The sequence below is a fragment of the Arachis hypogaea genome, chromosome 14 (genome assembly GCF_003086295.3).
Source record: "Arachis hypogaea cultivar Tifrunner chromosome 14, arahy.Tifrunner.gnm2.J5K5, whole genome shotgun sequence".
Lineage (NCBI taxonomy): Eukaryota > Viridiplantae > Streptophyta > Magnoliopsida > Fabales > Fabaceae > Arachis > Arachis hypogaea.
The window spans coordinates 82743380-82768746 of record NC_092049.1 but is presented as its reverse complement, the minus strand read 5'-3'; the positions used below and the strand labels follow the sequence as shown (position 1 = coordinate 82768746).

The following is a 25367-nucleotide window of genomic DNA, read 5'->3' as shown; positions in this document are numbered from 1 at the left end:
TGTGAAGAAGACCATCGACGCGTACGCGTGACTGACGCGTACGCGTGACATGCGCCACGTGCAGGAAACGCAGAAAACGCTGATTGCTATAATTAATTTTGATTTAAACTTTAATTTTTATAAATAGGAAAATATATTATATTAGTTTTAGAAAATATATTTTAAATTAATTAGGATTAGATATAAAAGAGAAAAGAAACTTCTCTTCTGGATTATTCCACCTCAACGCAATTTACAGTTTACGAGAATCCTAGTTTTCACTCTTTTTCATGAGCAACTAAACCTCCACTGTTAAGGTTAGGAGCTCTGTCTATTTGTATAGATTGATTCTATTATTTTTGTATTTTAATTCATGTACTGATTTATAATTTAAGAATTGTTTTCGTTCTTTATCTTATGAATTTGAGGTGGAACGAAAGTATGACCCTCTTTCTAATTGAGTTCTTGTATAACTTGGAAAAGCTCTTTACTTGAACAACAGCTTGAAAACAATTTCTCCTAAATTCTAATTATCTGGACTTAACGGGATACGTGACATATAATCTTCTTATATTTGGATAATTAGGATTTTTGTGGCATAATAACTAGAATTAAACTTCACCCCCTAATTGGAATTAATTGACCAAGGAATTGGCGGTTGATGAAAGTTAGAGGAGACTAAAAAGGTCTAAGGAATTAGGTTCTAGTCACATATAATTTGCCATGAATTAAATCTTGCATGATTAAAATAAATTAATAAAAAAAAATCAATCCGAAAAATAGATAACTCTGAAGCCTTAATTGCCTTCTCCATATTGTTTTTCCAACTTATTTACTTGACTGTCTTCTGATATTCTGAATTTACTGTTTAATGCTTTTGAACTTTCAAACACTATTTTCTGCTTGTCTAACTAAGTAAATTAATCAACCATTGTTGCTTAGTCCCTCAATCCTCGTGGGATCAACCCTCACTCACCTGAGGTATTACTTGGTACGACCCGGTGCACTTGCCGGTTAGTTTGTGGTTATAAATTCCGTACCAGCGACCAAAGGGAAAGAGAAGAATGTAAGAAGAAGAAGAATGAGGAGGGAAGGGTCTAGGTGGTGGGTTGACGGCGATGAAGAGGAGGTTGTGATGGTGGTGGTTTCGGCGGTGGAAGATGGTGGTGGTGGTGGAGAGAGAGCGGGAGAGGGAGAGAGAGAGAGAGAGAGAGAGAGAAAATCGAATGAGGAAAAAGAGGATTCACGCTTTAAATTTACGGCCCAGTTACCATGAAAAATCATTGCGAGTCACCAAAATGCACAGTTTCACATAGTTGATTTACCGTCCGGGTTATCCAACGGTAAATCCGACCCTAAAGAATGCGCTAATTTATTTTTGTTTTCCTTCAAATATTACCGGCAAATTTACCGTTGAAAACATAAATCTGCCGGTAATTACTTAATCTTACAAATTTGATGTCGTTACCGCCGGTAAATCCAACGATAAATTTACCGCTATTCTGCGATGCTAAATTTAACGTTATTCAACGTTTTTCTTTTAGTGTGTGATCCAATTTGTGACACTTTGTAATCGTAAGAAGGTTTGGATAAATATATAATATCTAAAATTTTTTTATTATCTTCAGTTTAATCTGAATCAAAATTATAGCTTAAGAAAGCTCAATGCAAATAAAATTCTTTGTACACTTTTTTTTAAAATTGATGGTACTCTCAATAATTTTTAAGAACTAGATGTAAGCATGCATTTTAGCTGAAACAATATACATGGTTGTGTAAATATTTTGAACTCTTAACTCCTTGATTATATTTCACGTATTATATTTATTTTAGTTAAAATGTTCTTAATTATGTTTATAACACCATCTGACAATAGCTCAGAGTCATTTTTGCAGTCGAAAAAGACGAAATCATTATGGCTCATTTTCATAAGTTAGGATCACGATCGAAGATAGGATTGAATTTTATACCATTTTTTCTGGCATCAAAAGTGAAAATTGCTCAAATCGTTTTGTTGCTATTGTCATACACAAATTTGTAATTTTTCTTATGGAAATATTTAGTAACAAAAAATAATTAGCTAAAAACAACTAAAACTTATCTTATTTAGTATCATCAATTATTACAATAATTAATGAATGATAAATAAGATAAGTTCTAGCTATTTTTTATGTTCTCCTAACATAATAATCGTTTTTTTTATTACTGGTTATATTGGGAAATATTTTTTATTTTTAAAAAAATAAAGTATCTGAATTATTGTTCCCTCTTTATAAATAAGCTATTTTGAAATTCTAGTTTAATTAGGTAAGTCATGCTACATACGACCACTAGCAAGTCTTCCAGATGAGTTTACAAAAATAGCTGCGATAGTACAGATGGCATTGTTGAAAAAATCAAGGAAAAAGAAGAGCATGCACCAAATGAATGCAACTTCATTATTCTGATGCCAAATTGTAATGTGATCAACAAAGATAATCTTTTGGCACTTGCTCCAACTATGGCTGCTGTAGGACAATCTATTCATCGAATTTTCGCCATTTAATTCACACCTCCTGCAAAGATAGAACAATCTAAAAATATATCTAAAAATTTTACAAGTTGAACAAAATATAGTAAAACAATCTATAAGTAACTCGCTGTTGTTATTTTCATGCTACTTTTATACCAATCAAAACACAATCACGAAAATAAAGAAAAGCATCGGTATTTTCCTGTTATATTCTCCAAAAAAATTATTTACAAAATCATAATGTTCTTCACCAGCTTCCAGTTGTCCTACAAAATTATATTGAAACTTCAAGTGTAAGTTGTTATAACGATTAAATTTGAACTAAATAAATAATATAAATTTGAAAAGACCAATAGCCTTAATAATTAATCACATTAAAATTTTGCTCAAGATGTAGCACCGTACGTCTTACCCGTTTTGTAATTTACTATTTAGTTAGTTTAACAATAATTTCCTCAATTTTGTTTGAAGAAAATAATATATAAGGGTATAAGAATAAAGTTTTTGATGTCTCACAATCAAATGTTGCCCAACTTGAGAAACCTTGTTTATCTTCTTGGACAGAAAGCAAGGCAAAAAGGTCAGCACTGCCATTGCTCTTTCCTATGAACTTATCAAAATCAACTGATGAAGATGCCCTCTTAATTAACGGTGGAGCTGAACTCTTCTTTTGCACAACTAAGGAACCCTGAAATGAAGGGACAAAATCTAAGCTTATGAAAAGTATCATATAATTTTTCCTTTTTTTTTTTTGTATTGCATATTTGAGTTAATGAAATAAAGTAATACAACTGAAATTTATAAAATAGAAAATAGAAATTACTATTATAATTTATATTTAAATAATAACAAAAATAATATGATTAAGTGATAAAATTATATATAAACTCAAATTTTAAGAGAAAACTATAACACACTAAAATATATTATAAAAATTAGAAGAGATCTTACCACTCACAGCTCAACTCGTGTTTTGCTCACTCTATCAAGAAAGAACACGACGTGCACAATTTTAATCGTATAAAGTCTTTCTTTTTAAGAATATTCTATTGTATAACAACTTAACTTTGTATAATTTTGTGAGCGCATTCCAATTTTTCTTTTTTTTTTTCGTTAAGATAAACGACAATACCAAATCTATTATTGTCAAGTGTAAGTCAGCAATAACATAATTGTTGTCTATCTCATTCACTTGTCATGATTAACTCCTACGTATTTTCCTTCAATTGCATCTAATCAACTTTTTGTATTTAAAATGCCTTGATCTTTAGTGGAAGATTAATATCATAAGTCTTTGATATCACCTTTTAAATATCAAAATGAGGCAACTAAAATTTATAGATAAAAAAAAAGTTAAAAAGAAACTATAATCTATATTTAAATAATCATGAAAATAATATAAGTAAATAGTAAAATTACAAATTTTTTATTTTTTTTTTCAAAAGAAAATACCGAAAAGAGATTTTACTAATTTGTTTCTCTCTAATTACACTCACACATACACACTTCGATATTAAATACCGATTTTACTATACATCTAAATATTTTTATTAATCAAATTCAATCAAGTTGATCTAAATATATTGGAATGCAAAATGAATAAATTGTGTATTCGTATTGGTATTTGTTTATATATATATAGGAGTACGAGAGTACATAATAAATTATATTAGGTATAATATCCCCCCTCAAGTTGGCAGATAAATGTTTATCATGCCAAACTTGGAAATGAGATTATTGAAGTGAGTTAGAGTTACAGGCTTAGTAAACATATCAGCTAGTTGGTGTTGTGTCCGAATGTGAATGAGATTCAGGAATCCTGCCATCACTCGCTCTCGAATAAAGTGACAATCGATCTCGATATGCTTTGTTCTCTCATGAAATGTGGGATTCGTTGCAATGTGGATGACTGATTGTGAGTTACAAAAGAGCATAGAAGATGGAATGTCAACTTCAAAGTCAGAGTGAAGGCCTTTCAACCAAGTTAATTTCAGCTGCCACTTCTGCCATGGCACGGTATTCAGATTCAGCAGAAGACCTTGAGACAGTGTGTTACTTCTTTGATCTCTAAGAGATAAAAAATCACCAACGAAAATGCAGTAACCGGTAACACTTCTTCTAGTAGTGTCCGGAAAACCTGCCCAATCAGCGTCAGCATATGCCATAAGTCGCAGTTTTGACTTGGCAGAGAAGAGAAGGCCTTGTCCCACAGTCCCTTTTAAGTACCTCAGTAAGTGGTGGAGAGCAGTAAGATAAGTGGTGGCTAGTTTGGATAGAAATTGACTCAATGTGGAGACAGCATATGTGATGTTAGAGCGTGATATTGTAAAGTACATTAGCCTCCCAATTATACGCCTATAAGTGGAAGGATCATGCAATGGGTCCCCATCAAAGGCACTCATCCTCAGATTTGTCTCCATAGATAAGGAACTTGGCTTAGCACCAACAAAGTTGGTGTCTTCCAATATGCTCAAGGTGTACTTTCTTTGGCTAAGGACAATGCCTTCAGATGATCTTGCAAGTTCCAGCCCCAGAAAGTATTTTAAATCACGTAAAACCTTGAGTTTGAACATAGATTCTAATAAGTGTTGTACCTTGCACATTATTTTCTTGGAGGAGTTTGCCAAGATGATGTGGTCCACATATACAAGTAAGTAGACTATGTTGTCACCTGTGCTAAAGGTGAAAAAGGAGTATTCTCTCTTGGATTGTTTGAAATTGTGGCTCAATAATGCTGAGAAAAATTTAAAGAACCATTGTCTGGATACTTGTTTCAAGCCATAGATGGACTTATTCAATTTGCACACAAGATTTGACTCCTTGGTCTTGTATCCAAGAGGCAAATCCATATAGACTTCTTCAAAGAGGTCACCATTAAGGAACGCATTATTCATGTCTATTTGTAACAAAAACTAGTTATTAATGGCTTCTGGTGATAGAAGAACCCGAATAGTAGTTAATTTGGCTACTGGAGAAAAGGTGTCTTTGTAATCTATCCCAGCTTGTTGTGTATATTCCTTTGTGACCAACCTCGCCTTGTATCTCTCTACTGATCCATTAGCCTTACACTTTACCTTGTATACCCATCTACAACATATAGTGTGTTTTTCTTGTGGGAGAGGTGCCAAGGTCCATGTGTTAGTTTCTTCCATTGCCTGAAGCTCTTCATTCATGGCTTGTCACCATTCTGGGTATTTCACAGCTTGGTGGTAGAAAGCAGGTTCAGGTATGGTATTTTCATTGGCTACAAAATTTATGTATGGTTTCGTCAAATGTTTGGAATTGGTTATGGTGGCAACATTATGGCATTGGTAATCATGAAGATATTGTGGAGGTTTATTTAGTCTAGTAGATCTTCTAAGGATAGGTTGAGATGGTTGAGGTTCAAGGATAATATCATGATTGTGATCAGGTGTTAAAGGTATTGTTGGGTGATGAGGGTTGAAAGTATTGGTAAAGGATTGCTGAATTGGTGCTGAGCCATGAAGAGAAGTGTCTTGGAGCATTGTAGGCATCACCACATCTGGAAAATTATCCACAAAAAGGAACTGATCAGCTGGTAGCTCACTGAAGGAAAATACACTTTCATTGAATGTGACATTTCTGGACATGAAGAACTTCTTTGCCTCTAAATCATATAACTTGTATCCTTTATACCCTGAAGGATATCCAACAAAAACTGCTTTTATAGCCCGTGTAAAGAATTTGTTCCTCTGAGATATTAACGTGGATGCATGAACCAAACACCTGAAAACCCGCAGTGCATGATAATCTGGTTATTTGAGAAATAATTTCTCATATGGTGAAGTGTGCTATAGGCCTGGACTAGGCATCCTATTCACCAAGAAGGTAGCAGTCAGAATATATTCTTCCCAGAATTTGATGGGTGCCTTGGACTGAAAAAAGAGGGCTCTTGCAACATTAAGTAAGTGTTGATGCTTTTTTTTTTCTACAACTGAATTTTGCTTGGGTCTCTCTACGCATGAAAATTGGTGAATTATGCCCTTCGACGGCAGAAAATCAGTGAGTAATAACTCCTTGGTATTGTCTGATCGAATCTGTTTTACATTAACACTGAATTGAGTTTCCTCCATGTTAACAAAATTCATAAGAATATTAGTAGCATTGGAGTTTTATTTCAAAAGATAAGTCCAAGTAAATCTTGAATAATCATCCACAATTGTGAGGAAATATCTCATATTATTGTATGTGAAAGTACGATAAGGGCCCCAAATGCCACAGTGAATCAATTTAAAGGCATTATTACATAAATTATTTTGTGACTGGAAAGAAAGATGCTTAAGTTTTGCTAAAGGACATACAGGACAATTTGAATTATTGTATTTGATGGGTTTTAATGACAAAACAGGACTCAATTTATTCAAAATCTTTTCATATGTGTGACCCAAATGAGCATGCCAAACATCACTACTAACAAAGGACGCTTGATGACAAGAACCAGTTATGTGTGTGGAAGGTGATATGGAAGGTGATTGCAGCACAAACAAATCATCTAACTCATCACCTTTGCCAATCACCTTTTTGGAGATCTTGTCCTATATAATGAAAGAGAGGTCAGAGAAGGTAACCATGCAATAAGACAATTTTTGTAAAGAACTTATAGAAATTAAATTCACCGAAAAGAAGGAATAAAAATGACATTGTAGATGGTTATATGGGGCTAAGAATGACATTGCCCGTGGCTAAGGCCTTGATTCTAGTTTGATTTGGTAGGGCTACAAAATGATTAAGTAATGATTGTGGGTTGATGAGAGTAGTGAAGGAGTTGGTTATGTGTGTGGTTGCCCCTGAATCAATGATCCAGGAGCTGGACACTGCCTTTTGATTCATGTAACATGAAGAAAATATTTCACCTGCACAGATTTCAGGTTCTATGGCTTGCATTGCTTGCTGAGTTTGAAGCAATGCCATTAATTGATTGTATTGTGATGCTGTAAGTGAGAATCCGTTCCTTGGTTGGGAATCTTGATTTTCTTGGCTTGGCTCGAGCTTGTCGACAGGATTCACCTGAGCGACTTAGTGAGTATTTCTGCTCTATGAGTAGCCGGGTGGATAGCCATGCAGTTTGTAGCACTTTTCTTCTGTGTGGCCAAGATAGCCACGGTGTGCACATTGAGGATGGTCTTTCTTGCCTTTCATCTTAGATCCAGAAGTTTTCATGATTCCTGGAGCTTGCTTCACGGCAAAAGCCATGTGTTGAGGTGGTTGATATGAAGTGAGTGCTCGTTGTTTCTCCTCTTGCAGCACTAGTGAAAAAACTTTTTCAATTGGAGGCAGGGGATCTAAGAGCAGAATTTGGCTCCTCACATTTGCCAATTTGTCATTCAAGCCCATGAGGAATAGCATCACATACTCTTGATAAGAGGCTTAAAGGTGTTGAGTTCTTCCCAAAGAATCTTCAGCTTTGTGAAGTACTGTGAGACAGTGAGAGATCCTTGAGTCAGTGTCATCAGTGATTTCTTTAACTCAAAGATTCAAGGCACGTTGCTTTGGGAGAACCTAGCTTCCAGATCTTGCCATAAAAGTGTAGCTGAGCTAGCCTAAATCACACTTGCTGCGATATCTTTTGAAATTGAATTTAGCAACCAAGTAGTGACGATATCATTGGTGCATTGCCATGTTTCTGCAAGCACTGGATCAAGAGCGGGGTCTGATTTTGGGAGGGAGCCATCAATGAACCCAACTTTGCTCTTTCCACTGAGTGCGAGACGCATTGATCGGCATCAAGAAGCATAATTGTCTTCTTGAAGTGGTTGAGACACCAGCATGAGGCCTGGATGATCACTTGAATGAAGTGTATAAGCGTCAGGAATTGACGAATGTAGCATCAAAGCTGGAAGAACCGCTTGTGACGGAACTTCATTTGAAAGGGACATCATTGCTCAGAAATTAGTTAAGAAGAAATCGAAGAATAGAAAAAATCAATTGAGGAAAAGGAGAAATCGATTGAGGAAAAGGAGAAATCTAAGTGGTTATGATGTTCGTGGCGAGAAAATTGGAGAATTTTCTTACCAGAGAGGGAAAAAGGACAGAAGCGTAAAAGTTCTCATCTGATACCATATTGGGATGCAAAATGAATGAACTGTGTATTCATATTGGTATTTGTTTACAAGTAGGAGTACGAGAGTACATAACAAATTATATTAGGTATAATAAAATACAACAAAAATCAATCACATAATATGCGTGTGAATCACACACTTCTTTTTCTTCGTGTTTGTTCTTCTTCGCATATTTTTTCCTCATCGTTATTCTTTCTATTATTGTTGTTGCTATATTTTTTTTATTTCTTCTTACCTTTCTCTTCCTCTTCCTCTTCCTCCTCCAATAAAAAATTTATTTCAGCTTTTTTATTTCATTTTTTCTTTGTTTAATTTTTGTCTTCTCTTTTTTTCTTGATTTTATTCTTATTAAGAGGTGAAATAAGAAGAATTATGAGAAGGTAAAACAAGAAAGGGAAGATGAATAAAAAAAAGATGACAGTGATAATGATGAAGAAAAAGAATAAGAAAAGGAGAAAAATTTTAAATTGTGCAAAATTTATCATAAAAATAATATCGAAATATTTTTAACCGTGACACAAAAAATTTCTTAAATTTGATATTAAAATTTTTTAACCGTGATACAAATTTTTGTTAAGAGGGTGAAAAAAAGAATAATTATAGAAATGTGAAGAAGATGATGAAGATGATGATGATGAGGAAGAGGAGGAATTGTTTTGAATTGTATAGAATTTATTAAAAAAATAGCACCAAAATTTTTTAATCATGGCACATGTAGTTCGTTAATTTTGACACCGTAATTTCTTAACCATGACACAAGAAATTTTTTAACCAATTAAAAGTTATTAGAATATTTCTTAACTTGTGATCTTTTGAAAACTTCTTGTGTCTTTCACAAAAAATTTCTATACCATTTTCAATCAAAAAATATTTTTTTATTATTAAACTAATTAAGTGATATTAAACTCATATATAAAGAGTTTAACCATTTTCTGTGTCATTTGTAATAAATTAATATATTTTTTAGTTTTGAAACACATTTATTTATTGAGTTAAGGTTTTGGATTTGTAGTTCTTTAATTTTTTTTTTGTGTTATTTATCAAAATTTTCAATGTCATTCTAATAGATTTTTTATGTGATTAACCAAAATTTATGTGTCACTTTTGTAGAAGAAAATGATGATGGTAATAATAAAGGAGAAGAAGAGAAAAAAAGGGAAGAGATCAATCAGAAAAAAAAAGTATATGGGACCAATTAGTGGTATAGCCAATTGTAGTCTACTAGGGTAAAATAGATTCCAATAAAAAAAATCCCAAAAAAGAGTCAACCTAGTTTTATCCTAATTCCCTTGACAGTATACAATCAAAAAACTAACTACACAAACCCTAATCTCTCTCTCCTCATCCATGTGAAAAATTATAATACCTCCCCACATTCCTGCCAACCACCACCGCAGGGTGCAGCGCCGCCAACTACCGCTGCTCCCTCTGTTGCGAATCCCAGCACCTCCGGCCATCATTGGTCCCACCTCGCATATAGCCCTGCTGAACATCGCATCTCCCTCTGTCATGACGTGCAGTGCTTCCGACCACTACGCTTCCCTCCCTTGCGTTGCATAGCCCAAGCAACCACTGTAGTTCCCTCCTCGCGTCGTGCAGGGCCGCCGAACGCTGCATCTCCCTTCGTTGCGACATGCAAAACCCTCCTTTTTCCACATCTTCCTTTGTTTCTTTTTCGTCTGTGTTGGTTTTGGATGTTTCTTTGTTTTGATTTTGAATGATTTTTTTAATAGTTTTAGATGTTTCTTTTTTTAGTTTTTGAATGTTCTTTTTCCAATATTTTTTGGATATCTTACTTTCCGGTAATGCAGTTTCCTTTGGTTTCATTTCCACTTTCATTCTCATCTCCATGTTCTTGCTCATGGCCATCTTTGAGAGGTTCTACATATCCTCTTTCTTTTTCTCTTCCTCCTCTTCTTCATCCTCCGCTACCACCTCCTCCAGTAACCGCCCTCACCTTCACTCTCACTTCGGATTCAACTTCAAGCTTACTCATCCATCTCCGAAAGTAATAAGTCTTTGACTTTCTTATTAGCTTTCGATCACCTTGTTAATGCATTCTAACTATATTTGCTTTCTTTCCTTCCTCTTTCACTGTTTCAGACTTTCTCTCTTCACTTTAAACAACTGTAGCGGTGGCTAGTGATGATGGTAGAGGGATAGATGAATGACAGTGACAATAATAGGGTTTGATTTGACAATTAGGATTGAAATTTGGGAGCTAGAATCAGGTTAAAGATAAAATTGAGAAAAAAGTTTGATTAATTTTTAATTGCTAAAAATTTAATAGCATGATTAATATTAAAACTCATTTTAAAAATTAAGAATATAATTGATTCAAATTAAATGTTAAAGATAATTTTAAAAATGTTGAAATAAAAAACATATTTTATTCTTATATTATTTAAAAAAATTTATTATAAATATGAATATAAAATTATTTTATATTTTTATATAAATAATTAATTAGTGATTATTGTTATTATCTTTAACATAATTGTATTTGTATTGTTTATAACTTACCCCACCATGAGCTCTTGTCAATGGAGGCAGAACTTGTGCCACGTGTTTGGAAAGAATGCTTTCTTCTAAAGAAAGTTTCCTACTAATGTTCTTCGGGAAATAATTTGTAGCTCCACTAATTAATCCTTCTTTTGAAGCCCACTTTTTCTCCACATACCTGCAATTCCATGAAAAATTATTAAATATAATCGTCTAATTTCAACTTTCAGGTGATGTCTTTAAAAGTAAAATAAAATCTCGGTACTAAAAGTTTCAAAGTTTAATTGTTTACTTGGAATAAATAAATTTCTCAATTCCCATTGTGCTTCTGTCGAAATTGGCGGGCAGCTTTGCCTCCCAATCCTTATTTGATTTCTCATTACCCATAACTACATATGAGACATGTAAATCAAGAGACTAGTTTAGTAGGCATTAATATAAGATATTCAAAAGTGAAATGAAAAGAAAAAATTTAAAAAAAGAGCATGTGTAGAGCATTAAAATGGATTAAATCTGTAAAATTATTTTATTTATTTGTTTAAATAGATAAATTTAAAATTTTTATCTTTATAATTAGATGTTTAAATTTTGGATTAAAAAAATAACAGATTAAATAGAAAAATCTACAAACTCAACAAGAATGACATTTAATTTTTTTGTATTTTTTTTAAAAAATTAACACCTACGGTCAATATTTTTTTTTTATCTAAATTGAAAACTCAACCCATCAATTAAAAAGTCATTGTTCATTTATGATTTTTGAGTCAAAAGTAATATTTTTTGTTAAAAATTTTTTAAAAAATAAAATAAAAGGATAATTGAGTCCCGCCCATTTAATTTATTAGGCTAGTCATAAACGGCTAAAATTAAAAAATTATAGTTAGTAAAAAAAATAAATTTAAACGGATCAGTCTATTTAATCTGTAAATTTAAGCGGGTTAAATTTGAATGGACAAAATTAATCTATTTGATAGTCTTATGTGTGTATCTATATATATTGTATATAGAATTTAAAAAAAAAAAAGACAAATACTTCTATCTCTAATCATTTTCTGTATCTTTAATTACAGAGTATTAGTTAAGAAAAGGCTTTATATATATTTAAAATTAATAAGTACAATTCATTTTGAGAATCAAATATTAAAATGAAATCCTCGTAAATGGAGTTTAAAATTTTACGAACCTCTTCCATAAGAATCCTAAACACACTAAGAAAATAACAAAAGGATTGCATAAGTTGAGTAAATGGTCATATTAGTCTTCGAAAGATTATACATTTTTTAAATTAATTTTTGAAAGATTTTTTTTAATTAAATTCGTTTTTTAAAAATTTTAAGTTGATCATCACATTAGTTTTTTTTGTCATTTCCAATATTCATAGTATCAAAGTTTACTGATATAGTACGTTAAGTGACATCATACTGACCACAACATATATTTGATTGTCTTAATTAGCTGCTAACATGGTAAGTTTATGCAATTAGATCAAATTAATCTTAAATTGAGGGAGATCTTGAAATATTAAAATCTCTCAATTTTCGAGTTAATTTTTACTAATTTCATAAACTTATTATATTAGCAGCCAATTACGACGGTCAGATGTATACTGTAGTATCACTTAATATGTTGCGCTAGTAAATATGTTAATGTCATGAATAAAGAAAATGACGAAAGGACTAATTTAATTAATTTAAAATTTTTAAAAGACAAATTTAATTAAAAAAATTTTGGAAACCATCCAATTTGAAATTAAGTAATTTTTTAAAGACGAATTTAACCATTTACTGGTGGTTGCTTACATTGCATGAAAGAAACCTGATCGGGCAACCATGTATCCAAGGTTGTAGATCGCACCTAATCGCACGTAAAATCAGAAGGGATATAATCAATTATCGATACATACACTAAACATATATATGTGTGTATAAATTAAGAGAACGTATATCTAAGGACTACAGTAAGACAAATTTTAATCATACAAATAGTGGCTTATTTGCGGCTTTAATTTGCATGACCAAGTAGAACCACTGAACCTAGCAACTATAAGCAAATGGTAAGTAGATAGTTCTGTAGTTATTATTAGGCGAGGATAATTCTCTGTTTGTCTGCTTCCAATTCACTGTAATATCATGTTGTATATTTGTCTAAGTCTCAAGCATATATAAAAATAATCTCAATAGATCAGAAGAGAACAAGTTATTAGGCTAAAAGCTGTCGATGAAAAACCTTGGATATATGCACTCCAAGACCTCGGTGTATCCCGGAACATTGCATGCAAATGAATATCCCTAGGTTCACACTCGCCCATCGTGGTGCCCTAAAAATTTGTAAATCAAGTGTTGCAATAATTATAAACTAACCATAATTTAGAATAGCATCTCTTCCCATTAAGTAATTTGTGAACATGCATGTGAAAATACTCCTTTACCATACGATTCACGGAAAAATATAATGCTCTTTGAACATTAAAATCACTATTTGATATTGGGCATATATAGTCTTCATTCCAAAAATTATAATATTGATTTTTACTATTATAATAATAGAGTAAGGGTAGCTTAGGCTTTTTTCTTGTTCTTTAGTAATATAATCTCTATTTCTTCTTTCACAAGCAAAACTCTCTCTCTCTCTCTCTGTGCTACAATTGCTTCTAATGCGAAAAACTTTCTTTTTTCATTCTATTTTCATCTTAGCTACAGTTACTTCTAATGGGAGAAGCTTTCATAGTATCTAGAGTCAGGTTCTAGATATTTTTCTTGGAATTTCTTTCATTCTCTTTCCTGTTTCATCTGTATTTTCTATATCAATCAATCTTTATCTGCATCATGAAAATTTCACTCACAGACTTTTTTTTGAAGAAGTCTATTCCGGTCCTTTGCTTACTAAAAAATTAGATGATAAGGATTTTTTAACATGGAGACACCTAAATCTATCTCATTTGGATTCTTCTAAAATTCCAGAAGAATTCATGGTTGATGACACCAAGAAGACCAAGACTAAATCAGAAGAATTCAAGAAATGGAGATTAGATAATCTCACATTCTACTCCACCTGGCTTGTTACTTCCATGACAAATACTTACAAGAATAAGGTTTTACATTTCACTCGATTTCATCAAGTTTGGGATTACATCAACAAGATGCGTATAGATTCTTCAGCTACAAAAACTTCAATTGAGATCTGTAAAGAAGACAACTTCAGTAAAAAAGTATCTTTCAAAAATTCAAAAGCTTGTGAATTTCTTATCCTCTCTTAGTTACTATGTTCAAGTAGATGATCATATCCAAGAAATTCTAGATGGTTTAAATGAAGAATACACTAATGTCAAGATTGGGAACTATTAGAGTTGTTGAAGCTGAATTTTTTTTGGTGGCTTATAAAGATGTGATTGAGAGGTTTAAGAAATTTGAAATTGGCATGCCTATGAGGCTATGACCAATCTTGCTCGATCACAGTTTCAATTTGACTACAACAATATTAGAGGCTTTAATGGTAGAATGGGAAGAAGTGATAGAAATGGAAGAAGAGGTAGATTTTTGTTCTCAACTCCAAGTATTCAGTCCCAGCTATGTGGAAGACAAGACCACTACGCTATTCCGACTTGAATCCAAATCTACAACAATCACAATAACAACCTCCACCAGCTCAGATTTCCTATACCAATTCTCATCCTCTACTACCATCTTCCTCATTCCACCAACCAAGGTTCTTTTTTTCTACATCATTAGTCGTAAGTGGTGGTTTTTGGTATGCAGATTCTGGAGCTAGCCATCATATCACTTCTAATCACTCAAACCTATTAAATTCTATTCAATCTACTAATGATCAGGATCAATTATTTGTTGGGAATGGTCAATGTACACCTGTTTCATCCTTATTGGTTCTTCATTTCTATCTGATAAACATTCAAAAATCAAATTTCTGCTTAAGAATTTATTACATATACCATCTATTACTCACATTCTCTTAAGTGTTTCCAAATTTGCAAAAAATAACCATTTTTGTTTGAATTTTGACCTAATAATTGCATTGTTCGTGATCAAAACTCACACAAGATTTTTCTTCAAGACACTGTTAGAAATGACATTTATGCTTTTAATGAACTAATTGTTCCTAAGACTGCTATTCTCGTTTCTTTTCCTTTGAATTGTAATAGAGATAGCTCTCATAACAAAAACTTGGCCATAACAAAAACGGCTTTGATAGTTAATTCTAGTAAAAATTTTACACTGAGTTGTGGCAACAAAGACTTGGCCATACTACAACACCTATAAGTTTTACAAGTTCTTAATACATGTGCTTTATCTGCAGCTTATGGCATTCATTCTTTACTTATATGTGAACCTTGTTCTAAAGCTAAGATGAACAAACTTTCATTTGTTCAATCTGATATAGTTTACTCTACACTTTTAGAATTACTTTTTTGCTGACATTTGGGGACTAACCCCTGTTCACTCTAGATCTAGATTTTATTATTTCATCATTTTTGTTGATTCTTGTACAAAATTTGTTTGTTTGTATTTGTTAACCAATAAATTTCAAGCTCCACAACATTTAAGAACTACAAAGTCTTTATGAAAACTCAACCAGGTGTAACTAAAGACTCTTCAAACAGATAAAGGTATGGAGTTTTTATCTAAAGCCTTTACTGATTTTCTTGCTAGCCAAGGAATCATACATCGAATGTCTTGTAAGTGTAGAACAAAGACATAGACATATTACCGAAGTAGAATTAGCTCTTTTGGCTACTGCCTTACTCCCAATATAATTTTGGGTAGATGCCTTTAGCAGCACTGTCTTCATTGTAACTAGATTGCCTACCAAGATTTTACACAATAAAAGTCTCTGAGAGATTTTTTTTGAAAAAATTTCATACTATCATCTTTTAAAAGTCTTTAGATGCACTTGTTTTTTATTCTTAAGGCCACATAATAAAGTGAAATTTGATTATAAATCAAAAAAACTTTTTCTTGGGTTATGATAATCAACATAGAGGATACAAGTGCATGAATATGGATGGTAAGATTTATCTTTCTAGACATGTGATCTTTGATGAAAAAGAATTTCTTTATAATAATTTGTTTCAACAAAAATCTGTATTACAATCTCAATCTTATTTGAACTCTAGTGCCGCTAATTCTTCTATTATTAGTTTTGATTTTAATTTTCAGCCACTAACTATTCCATCAACAACTAGTACAACATCTCCTCCTACATCTGGTCCTTCTACATCTATGACAAATTTTGTCATTGGACATGATGATGCTAACTCTTCACCATCTTCTTCTACTATCTTTATTGATACTTCAACATCAAATACTATTGATAATTCTAACACTCATTGTGATATACCAATGCCTATTTTTAACATTGAGATTTGCTTACTATTTGAAAATTTATCTCATAGTACAAATACTGGTACTGTTCAGAATTTACATTCTACTTCTAATACTCATCATATGCTTACAAGATCAAAAGCAAAAGTTTAACTCCTAATTCCACTACAAAAAATTCAGCTCCTATTGATTTGGTTCATCAAATTCATAAATCTGTACAGAGTTATTACATGTGATCATTGGAAGAATGGTATGGATATTGAGATGAATGCACTTCAAAAGTGTCATACTTAGGGTTTGGTATATCCCCCTCCCAATGCAACTATCATTAGTTGCAAATGGGTGTATGCAATCAAAAAGAATCCTCAAGGTAACATGTTGAGGTACAAAATGGTAGCTTAGGGCTTTCACCAACAAGAAGGCATAGACTTTAGTGAAGTATATAGCCCAGTCATTTATCCATCAATAGTTACGGTAATTCTTACTATTGTATTGTCTCTTATTTGAAAATTGAAACAATTTGATTTTGATGACGCTTTCCTTAATGGAAAACTTGATGAACAAGTCTTTATGTTACAACTTCTTGGCTATGGTAGCCCTGATGATATGTGAGTTTGTAAACTCAATAAAGCCCTTTATGGGATCAAATAAGTTCCAAGAGCTTGGTTTTAAATACTTGTAGCAACTTTAAAAGACTTTGGATTCACTAATGCACGTTCTGACTTATCACTCTTTATAAGACAGATTTTCAATTCTGTTATTTTTCTTCTTGCATATGTTGACGATGTTGTTGTTACAAGTAGTGATTCAAAAGAAATTGAAACATTTATTCAAGACATTAACAAAATCTTTCCACTAAAGGATCTTAGGAATTTACATTATTTTCTAGGTCTTGAAATTACTGATGCCATCTTCTAATCTTCATGTTTCACAGCAGAAAAAGGAGCATATACTGCTGTGAGAGTGGATCAATAGAGAGGAATATTTGTCGTTGATCTTTTAAGCTATCATTAAAAAGTGCAGAAAAACTATCATGAAATGTGTGTACCCTAAGCCTGAACAAAACATTTGATCCCTTATTGACATCATCTTGAAAGACTTTTAGTGAAGATTTCATATGAGTCAGAAGAAGAAGCAGGGGTAGGTAGTTGTTACCTCAATTTCTTTTAAATTCCCTTTTTAGTGCATCTATTTGTCATCGAATGATATTTTAGTACATAGTATTAGGACTTCAAATAATTTAACATTTTAAGTTGTTTTCTTGCACTGCAACTATTACCTAATATTATGATACACTTTTGTTGGATTGCAACTAAAAGCTAATGAGATTGTTGTCATATCACTTGCATTGGCTTCTCAAAGTTTGAATGTGAAACAATATGTAACAATGTTTGTGCTCTGTTAATAATATTCATAGATTGTTAATTGTTTTGTTAAAATGAAGCAAATTTTACTGATCTTATTTTTATTAGATAGATATTGTGTTTGTTGGTTATATCTAGACAGTTAAGTCTGTGACTTATAATCCTCCTTGCTGGTATTTCTAGGTTGAATATTGGTGATGATATTCAATTTCAGTTGAATACCAAAGAAACTAGGTCTGTTGACATTATGTGTTTTGATCATAAATTGAGTCTAAAACCTGCAGTTAACTCTTTCACTGAGGATTTTAAGAAGAGTTCCATGTGGACATGGAAAGACTTAATTTTCTATAAGCAAATGTCCAATGAAATGCTACTAGACTTTGAAGAAACAAAGAAATAATGTTGCACCAATGTTGCCAAATTTTATTAAATTTACCATGCACTTTGCTAGTTGCTTTCAAAGAAGTTATGATTTGAGATTGATGAATAAAATCATTTTCATTTATCTATAAATTAAATTAAAAAAAAAAAAAGTGATGATGAAATTCGTTACTTGTTCCGGCAGTCTGCACATTCCCTATTTTCTTGTAGCTTCATAAGTCCTTCTAAGATCTGCAAATAGTGACAAGTGGCATCATATAAGAAACAAAAATAACTAATAAAGGTTAAATAATCCATCTGTTCCTACACCTCTGATTTTGATTTAAATTATTATATTATCATAGAAAATTTAATTCAATCTAAGAACTAAAGCCAAAAGCATGACCAAAAAGTGAAAAAGTAAATTGGTTTTAACCCCATAAGAATAGTGATATTTATTTGCACACCTAATACGTATTTATTTTTTATCCAATATAATTTAAAGGGGTAAATCAAAAGTTAAAAAGAATGTGCGAATGATGAAATGAGTGTTACAAATATCAAAAACACAAAAATACTATCAGCAACTGTCTAATTATGAACTACAAAAATTAGAAATATGTATCTGCATATATACGGTAACAATTATATTATGTATACATTAAAAATCAATAATAAAATCAGATATTTATATAAAATATAAATTAAAAATAAATTAAATAATATATATTTATATATTAAATATATAATAATTGATTTAATGATTAATTTTTTTATCAGGTAAGATTTTTTATATACTAAAATATGTAATGTGTATCTAGTTATAGTTTTTTCTATTTTTTAAAAAAAAAATTATTGATAGAAATGACTGATGTAGCATTATTTCATTAAAAAAAATAATAAAACTTGTAAAAGTTACAAACATTTAACATAGTTATAAATTATTTACACAAATTGTCAATTAAAAATTTTATAATAATAATACAGATCAGACAATTTTTACCCATGTTAAAATATCATTTTCTGTATCATTAGTATATTTTAGCAGAACAGAACGGTTTGAGGTTTAGTATAAATCGTAACAAGTTTCCATCCAATATCACTTGTTCTTGACTTCTTAGCTTGTTGATCAACAAAGAAATTAAATAAAATAGGACTTTAATTAAGGACACAAACCATGTATTAAAAGATGGAGCGACTTCAAAGTTCAAAGCACCCAGCTCAAAAAATTACACAAAATCAAAATTAGAACTTACAAAACGATATATATAGTTGAAAAGAGAGAGGGCAAAACAAGGAGTAGCAAGAAACCTTGGTATGCTTGGCATTAAGCTCCTTGGAGATTGAGGCTTTCCCGTTCATGATTCTTGCAATGCCTTCTTGAGGGTAACCAAGTGAAGACGAGAAAGGAAGGAAAATTGCTCAAAATGGATGAGAAATGAATGAAGAACGAACTTGTTTAGTTATTTATTAGTTTGCCTTAGATTTTGTAGAGAGGCGAGTTTTGTGACTAAGGGAAGTATCCCCTTGCTGGCGGCACTTCCAAGCTTTAATTTGATTTGCAACATGCATCATCACTGCCTCTATCCTTGTCGCCTTTTACACGTCAATTTAGTTGGAACCACCAACTCAAATCAAATCACACACACCCCTCTCTGTCCCCGCAAAAATAAGCATTTAATTATATATTAAAATTTGGATTAATAATGAAATTAGTCTTTGAAAGATAAGACATTTTTTAAATTCATTTCTAAAAGATTTTTTCAATCAAGTTGTTCCTTCAAAGATTAGAATTAATCATATCTGTCCTTTAGTTACTCTACTCACAATTTTTGTCAACGATTAATGATATAAAATGTTAACTGATAACATACATGACACAACATATTCAATTGGACGTTAACTAAATATATTTAAGAAAATTTATTAATTTAGTCACTAGGTCATATTGGGAATAGATTTTTTGTAATTAGGAAAAATAACTAAATCATTAAATTTTCATAAATATATTTAGTCAATATCTAATTAGACATATATATATATATAATTAACGTTTTACAGTATCAATCTTAAAAAAAAATTGTTAATAGAGTGACTGAAGGACAAATATGATTAATTTGTAATATTTGAAAGACCAATTTGATTGAAAAAATCTTTCACGAGTGAATTTGAAGAATATCTTATCTTCCAAGAATTAATTTAACTATTAACCCATTAAAATTTATATGAATTTCATATGAGTTAGTTTATGAAAATTATAAATCTTATTATTTTCAACAAAAATTTATAGAGATACATGCGGAATGCTTATAAACAAAGTGAATATTCAATTTAATGGTTATCTATTTTCTATGAATCAAAGACATGAAAAAGACATAAAATTTACCACTACAAAAAAAGTGCTACTTACCGGCGATTTTTTTATGATTAACGGCGGTTTTAAACCACCGCAAAATCAAAAACTGCGGCTCACTGGACCACCCTGGTTATAGACACGGGGATTAGGTTTGGCGGCAGTTTCCAGCAATCGCTGGTATAACTGCCGTTAAATCAGTATTTCATGGCAACCGTTTAGAAAACCGCCATAAAATGCAAGTAACACAATTTTCTGCATGTTTACCGGCAGTTTTAAACCGCCACTATTTACTTCGATGTTTCCAAGTTTACGCATGTTTTGCAGTAGTTTTAAAGCCGCCGCAAGATGAAACTTTTGATTTCGAGCATAGTTACCAGTGATTATGAACCACCACAATCTTGGACATATTTTTCAAATTTTGGGACACTTTTTGGCGATTTAAAACCGCCGCTAAATTAGAAAAAATTTTTAAAAAATAGGAAATTTGGGTTTTTCTAAAAAAATCGCATAATTTTTTTAAAATATTATAAAACTATTGTTTTTTGCTTTTTAGATTTTTTATTATTTTAAGAGTTAATATTTTTAATCTTAGACTCTAAACTTGAGGCAAAAACAAAAAAATTATCTGCAAAACAAAAGAATATATTCATAAAAATATCAAGAAAATAAATCTCTTGCAAAGAGTTGCATAGTCTAATTCAAAAAAATGTTTGCTTCAATCCAAAATATCTCCAATCCTAATATATTATTTTTCGCTCTATCATTCATGGCCATCTCATCCCTGCAGCGATCTTTGGTGGCAGCTCCTCACCCTGCTGTTGAAATAGCTAAATCAGAGCACTCTCCATCGCCTGCCTCTTTTTCTTTTCTGTTGTTGCCTCATCCTCCATCGCTTTCCTGTTCAACTTCTCGGCTTTCAGCTCTACCTGCAATTCAAGAAGCTTCCTCTGGGTCTCCTCTACTTGGACTCTGTTGCCCGGCAGATATGAATTTGGATCGAAGAGATGACTAGGAGTCGGTCCGATTCCCACACCACACACTCTACCCGATTTCTCTTTTCCGAAAATCTCAGCAATGGAATCATTTTGAGACAACACTCTAGAAGACTCATCCTATTGCTTAATCTCCTCAATTCTTTCCTACAGACACAAATTACCAAATACATTCATTTTGTTGATAGGTCCATCTCATGCCAAGAACACGCCAAACAGGATGATTAACTGTATCACTCTCATCATAGTAAAAAAACACACAAATATGAATGAAAAAAATTGGTTTCAAAAGTTATTTACATAAAACAACCAAAATAGAGAATTTGTTCCATAGGATGCCAACCACTATAAAAAGAAATAAGGGATAAGTGAAACTGAATTATTTCAATTCTATCCCAAATGTTTCTAAATTACATTGAAGTTGAAACTGTTTAAAAACATCTGAGGTAAATTTGCAACAATAATTAAAAGTAAGCAGCATTGGAAATTGTAAACTTCTTTTGGTCCAGTTTGACATAGGGGATGAAATTGTAAGTGAAAAGCTGATGAATTAGGATTAGTAGAAACTCATCTTTGAACATTTTATTACTGTTTCCAACCCAATATCAAACCAATTCATGAATTAAACTAGTAAACTTCTTTTGGTCCAGTTTAACATAGGGGATGAAATTGTAAGTGAAAAGCTGATGAATTAGGATTAATAGAAACTCATCTTTGAACATTTTATTACTGTTTCCAACCCAATACCAAACCAATTCATGAAGTAAACTATTCAGTAAAGAAATAAAAAACAAACAAAATATAGAAAAGTAAACTATTAACCTATATGAGACCATAATTTTATCGATCAATTATAATTAATAAGTAGTACTTACACCAATTGCTCTTGCTTTATCATTGATATAGGAGCTATTTTTTTTTTTGTGCACTGTGATCCATAACTCTCCTCTACTAACTCTCTTCCCTTGTTGTTCTGACTGTAACAACAAAGTTTATGCCATTACTGTATTCCACACAATCAAGGAAACTTAAGTCATAGAGATAGTCTAAATAGTGAATAAAAAAGTAAAGTACCTCTTCTTCCATCCATCGTGTGAAGCTTTTCGAACCACCAGTGTGGGTATATAGTTGTTTTGATCGATTAATCGTATTTTTCCTGCACTTCTCCTATGGGTCCATCAAAGATAAAGGGCGATTAGAAACTGATTTAAAAAGACTCAATGCAACATAAATTGTATTGTTATGTACCAATGATATACTAGATTACCTGCGTCTCAGCTTTTGCGCGATAGTCAAGGAACCATCTCCAATGCTCTCGATCAATTTTCGGCAGATGGTGCTCAATATTTTGTTCAGTCGTTGATGTTGGCTCGTAATAAGCATTATACAACCTCAGCCTTGTTTCCTTCCAAGACTTTCCCATACTTTTCAAAATATTTTTCTTGATAGTTTCTTCACTATCTTCTTCAAAGTGAAAAATTTTCTATATAAATAATACAATTTGTTAATAATTGTAAAAATAAGTAGATTTAATTCAACACGGATATAAACTTTTACCTTGACACATTCGTTATAAACCTTGTCTTTAGTGGTAATCTTATGCCAACTTTTCTCAAAGAAAGGAAATTTTCCATAGGCAGATCCTAGCAGACCAAACACGCCACTCAACAATCCAGCTTCGTCTCCAATTGCTTGCTTTTCGTTGTTGAACTTGAGCATGATCCTTATACCGTTAAGCCGTTTCATAGCCTCCCTCACACTTAATTTTGCCAGCTTGATTGTGCCATTGGAATCTATAAGCCAAATATAATACCTTATATGTGTATCTGTTGTGGACAGCATGCAAGAAAATTAATATATAGCATAGAGTCTAAATCATGTTGAACAAAGAAAAATTATTAAATATGTTACCGATGATCTTAACTGTCCAAAACTTCGTAGTCTTGCGTCCTTTGCGACTCTAAGCTCCAGAGGCAACAAAGGGGTCATCAACTTCTTGATAAAGAGAATCTACATAATTTGCATTAGCTGCCAAGTTTACGTGACCTGACTTCGAGTTCTGAATGCTATTTGTGCTCATCTTGGAGCAAGCCTTGGTTCACTGCGCAGTAGATGAAACGGACGTGAAGTTGCAGGAACACTATCACCATTATCTGGGGGAATCTGAGAGTCATCATGGTGGGAAGTCGAAGTCGGAGGTGGAATCGTTTGAGGTTGCTGACATCCTGGTCCTAATTTTGGTTTTTTCATGTAACAACCTTTCCTAGCCATCTTAAAAGATAAATGACACCTGTTTTCCTGCTAAAACAAACCAGAATCAATGAGAGTCAAAGCATGATATATTCTTTCGTAATTTATAATTAAAACCCTATATTACCTATTACATATATATCATTAGAATTAAATTATCAACCAATCAGCATTTGAAGGTGGCACAACAAAGTACTGTCAGTATTTATGACCATAACTAAGTGATACATGAGTGATATCCTTATTTTTTGGGTGAAACCTTAAGTATCTTCATATCAGAGGCAATCCTATTCGAGCATTTGAGGATCCATAGCTGCCATGGCTCACCCATAATCAATTTTAGTTTTAATGATTATACTTGCTTATAATCACAAATGTAAATAGTAATTACTTACTAGTAGTTAAGCATTATCATTTACTTCTAATCACTACTAGCAAACATGCGTGCTTAATAATAATTAGGGCAGGTAATAACCAACTATCAGATTTATTGGACCAGTGAATTAACTTCCCTTGACCAAAAAGGCTTAGTCATCAGTATTATTATTCGATCCAATGCAATGCAAAGTGGTCTCTGAAATCCAAAATTGATTTTTCTTATTAGTATAGGATTCTCGGAGGTAACACCACAGCCTAGAGAACATAGATATATTTGAATGTGCCTATGTATAAAATAAACAAAAACATCATTTATATATGTTAGACTAATCCTCTCTGCACGTAAGCTTTTATCTAGAGTTGTTCCCAAAACAAAAATACTTTTTATCCATATGATTATGGAACTCTATTTCATCCTACCTTTCATATATTTTTCTTCTATTTGTGACATACTTACTTTTAACTGTTAATATATATAAAAATCAATTTTAAAGCATGATAAGAGTTACTTAAATGAATGGGAGTAGCCACTAGCCACTTCAAAAACTGCCGATATGATTAATTGGAAGGTTTAGAATAGCATTGGTTATCATAATAGGAAGCTGATCAAATTTCTCATCTCTCTAAATATTACCAATTTTGATAAAATAACAGAGAAGCATCGTACAAAGATCGATACATGAACAAAGTTCATTGACTGTAAGAACACCTACCATACTCGCATTTTAACATCAGAAATTGAAAGAAATATTGGTGCTTACCGGAGAAGAGAGGACGCGCCAGCAGCAGGCCCGAACCGACGACGACCACGCGGGCCTAGACGGTAATGCGACAGGCAGCTTCTAAAGACCGAGATAGCGACACGAGATGAGCGGTCCTCGTCTGCGACAGCAAGGACATGCGAGAGCGGGGGAGGTGAGAGTTTATCTGGGAAAGGGGTTGGTTCAATAGATTCACGGCTGTGAGTTAGGGCTATGGTGGTGGATAGTGTATAAAGATTAGGAAAGAAGGATTGAGGCACGTTGAAGCTACTTTCAAAATAATAATAATAATAATAATAATAATAATAATAATAATAATAATAATAATAATAATAATAATAATAATAGAGTCAATACATATTAAAAAAAGTTATAGCAAAAGTGGTTTAAGTTGTTATAACAATTATTTGATTTTAGCTTTCATTCTTATTAAATTAGAGTATTTTCAACTTTTATTTTGGTTTTGCTATTTTATTTTGACCTTTTATAAGCAG

The 25367-nt window shown here is 32.1% G+C and overlaps 2 protein-coding genes across 13 annotated transcripts; both read right to left on the bottom strand.

Annotated features, from left to right (window-relative positions):
* Positions 1-2270: 2270 nt before the first annotated feature.
* Positions 2271-19675, bottom strand: LOC112742766 (probable ADP-ribosylation factor GTPase-activating protein AGD15). Of its 2 annotated transcripts, none has more exons than XM_025792000.3 (8): positions 19448-19675; positions 18330-18388; positions 13303-13393; positions 12876-12930; positions 11369-11465; positions 11098-11254; positions 3008-3179; positions 2271-2757 (listed from the first exon to the last, which is right to left on the bottom strand). In XM_025792000.3, coding segments are annotated over exons 1-8 (684 nt in total). In that variant the 5' UTR covers positions 19499-19675; the 3' UTR covers positions 2271-2755. The 2 variants fall into 2 exon arrangements, with proteins under 2 accessions (XP_025647785.1, XP_072072199.1); XM_072216098.1 differs by having other exon boundaries at positions 2274-2534.
* Positions 19676-21113: 1438 nt separating this feature from the next.
* On the bottom strand, positions 21114-25126 carry LOC112742763 (uncharacterized). Of its 11 annotated transcripts, none has more exons than XM_072214193.1 (7): positions 24874-25126; positions 23409-24308; positions 23042-23310; positions 22752-22967; positions 22559-22651; positions 22360-22461; positions 21114-21631 (listed from the first exon to the last, which is right to left on the bottom strand). In XM_072214193.1, the coding sequence occupies exons 3-7, from the start codon at positions 23228-23230 to the stop codon at positions 21605-21607; spliced, it is 627 nt and encodes a 208-aa protein (XP_072070294.1). In that variant the 5' UTR covers positions 23231-23310; positions 23409-24308; positions 24874-25126; the 3' UTR covers positions 21114-21604. The 11 variants fall into 11 exon arrangements, with proteins under 11 accessions (XP_072070294.1, XP_025647779.1, XP_072070299.1 ...); XM_025791994.3 differs by having other exon boundaries at positions 23396-23782; positions 24874-25108; XM_072214198.1 differs by having other exon boundaries at positions 22752-22945; positions 23042-23277; positions 23396-23782; positions 24874-25108.
* Positions 25127-25367: the final 241 nt, after the last annotated feature.

Bases quoted from the DNA above. Each gene is read 5' to 3' on its own strand.
- LOC112742766 (XM_025792000.3), bottom strand. From the start codon at position 19,498: ATGAACGGGAAAGCCTCAATCTCCAAGGAGCTTAATGCCAAGCATACC. The intron at 12,931-13,302 runs GTTTTTCATCGA...ACGTGCGATTAG, and splicing joins TTGGAGTGCATATATCCAAG to GTGCGATCTACAACCTTGGA. The intron at 11,255-11,368 runs GTAAACAATTAA...ATGGAATTGCAG, and splicing joins GAGAAATTTATTTATTCCAA to GTATGTGGAGAAAAAGTGGG.
- LOC112742763 (XM_025791992.2), bottom strand. From the start codon at position 23,326: ATGCTGTCCACAACAGATACACATATAAGGTATTATATTTGGCTTATA. The intron at 22,968-23,041 runs GTAAAAGTTTAT...TTATTTATATAG, and splicing joins TTTATAACGAATGTGTCAAG to AAAATTTTTCACTTTGAAGA. The intron at 22,462-22,558 runs GTACTTTACTTT...TTGTTGTTACAG, and splicing joins CACGATGGATGGAAGAAGAG to TCAGAACAACAAGGGAAGAG.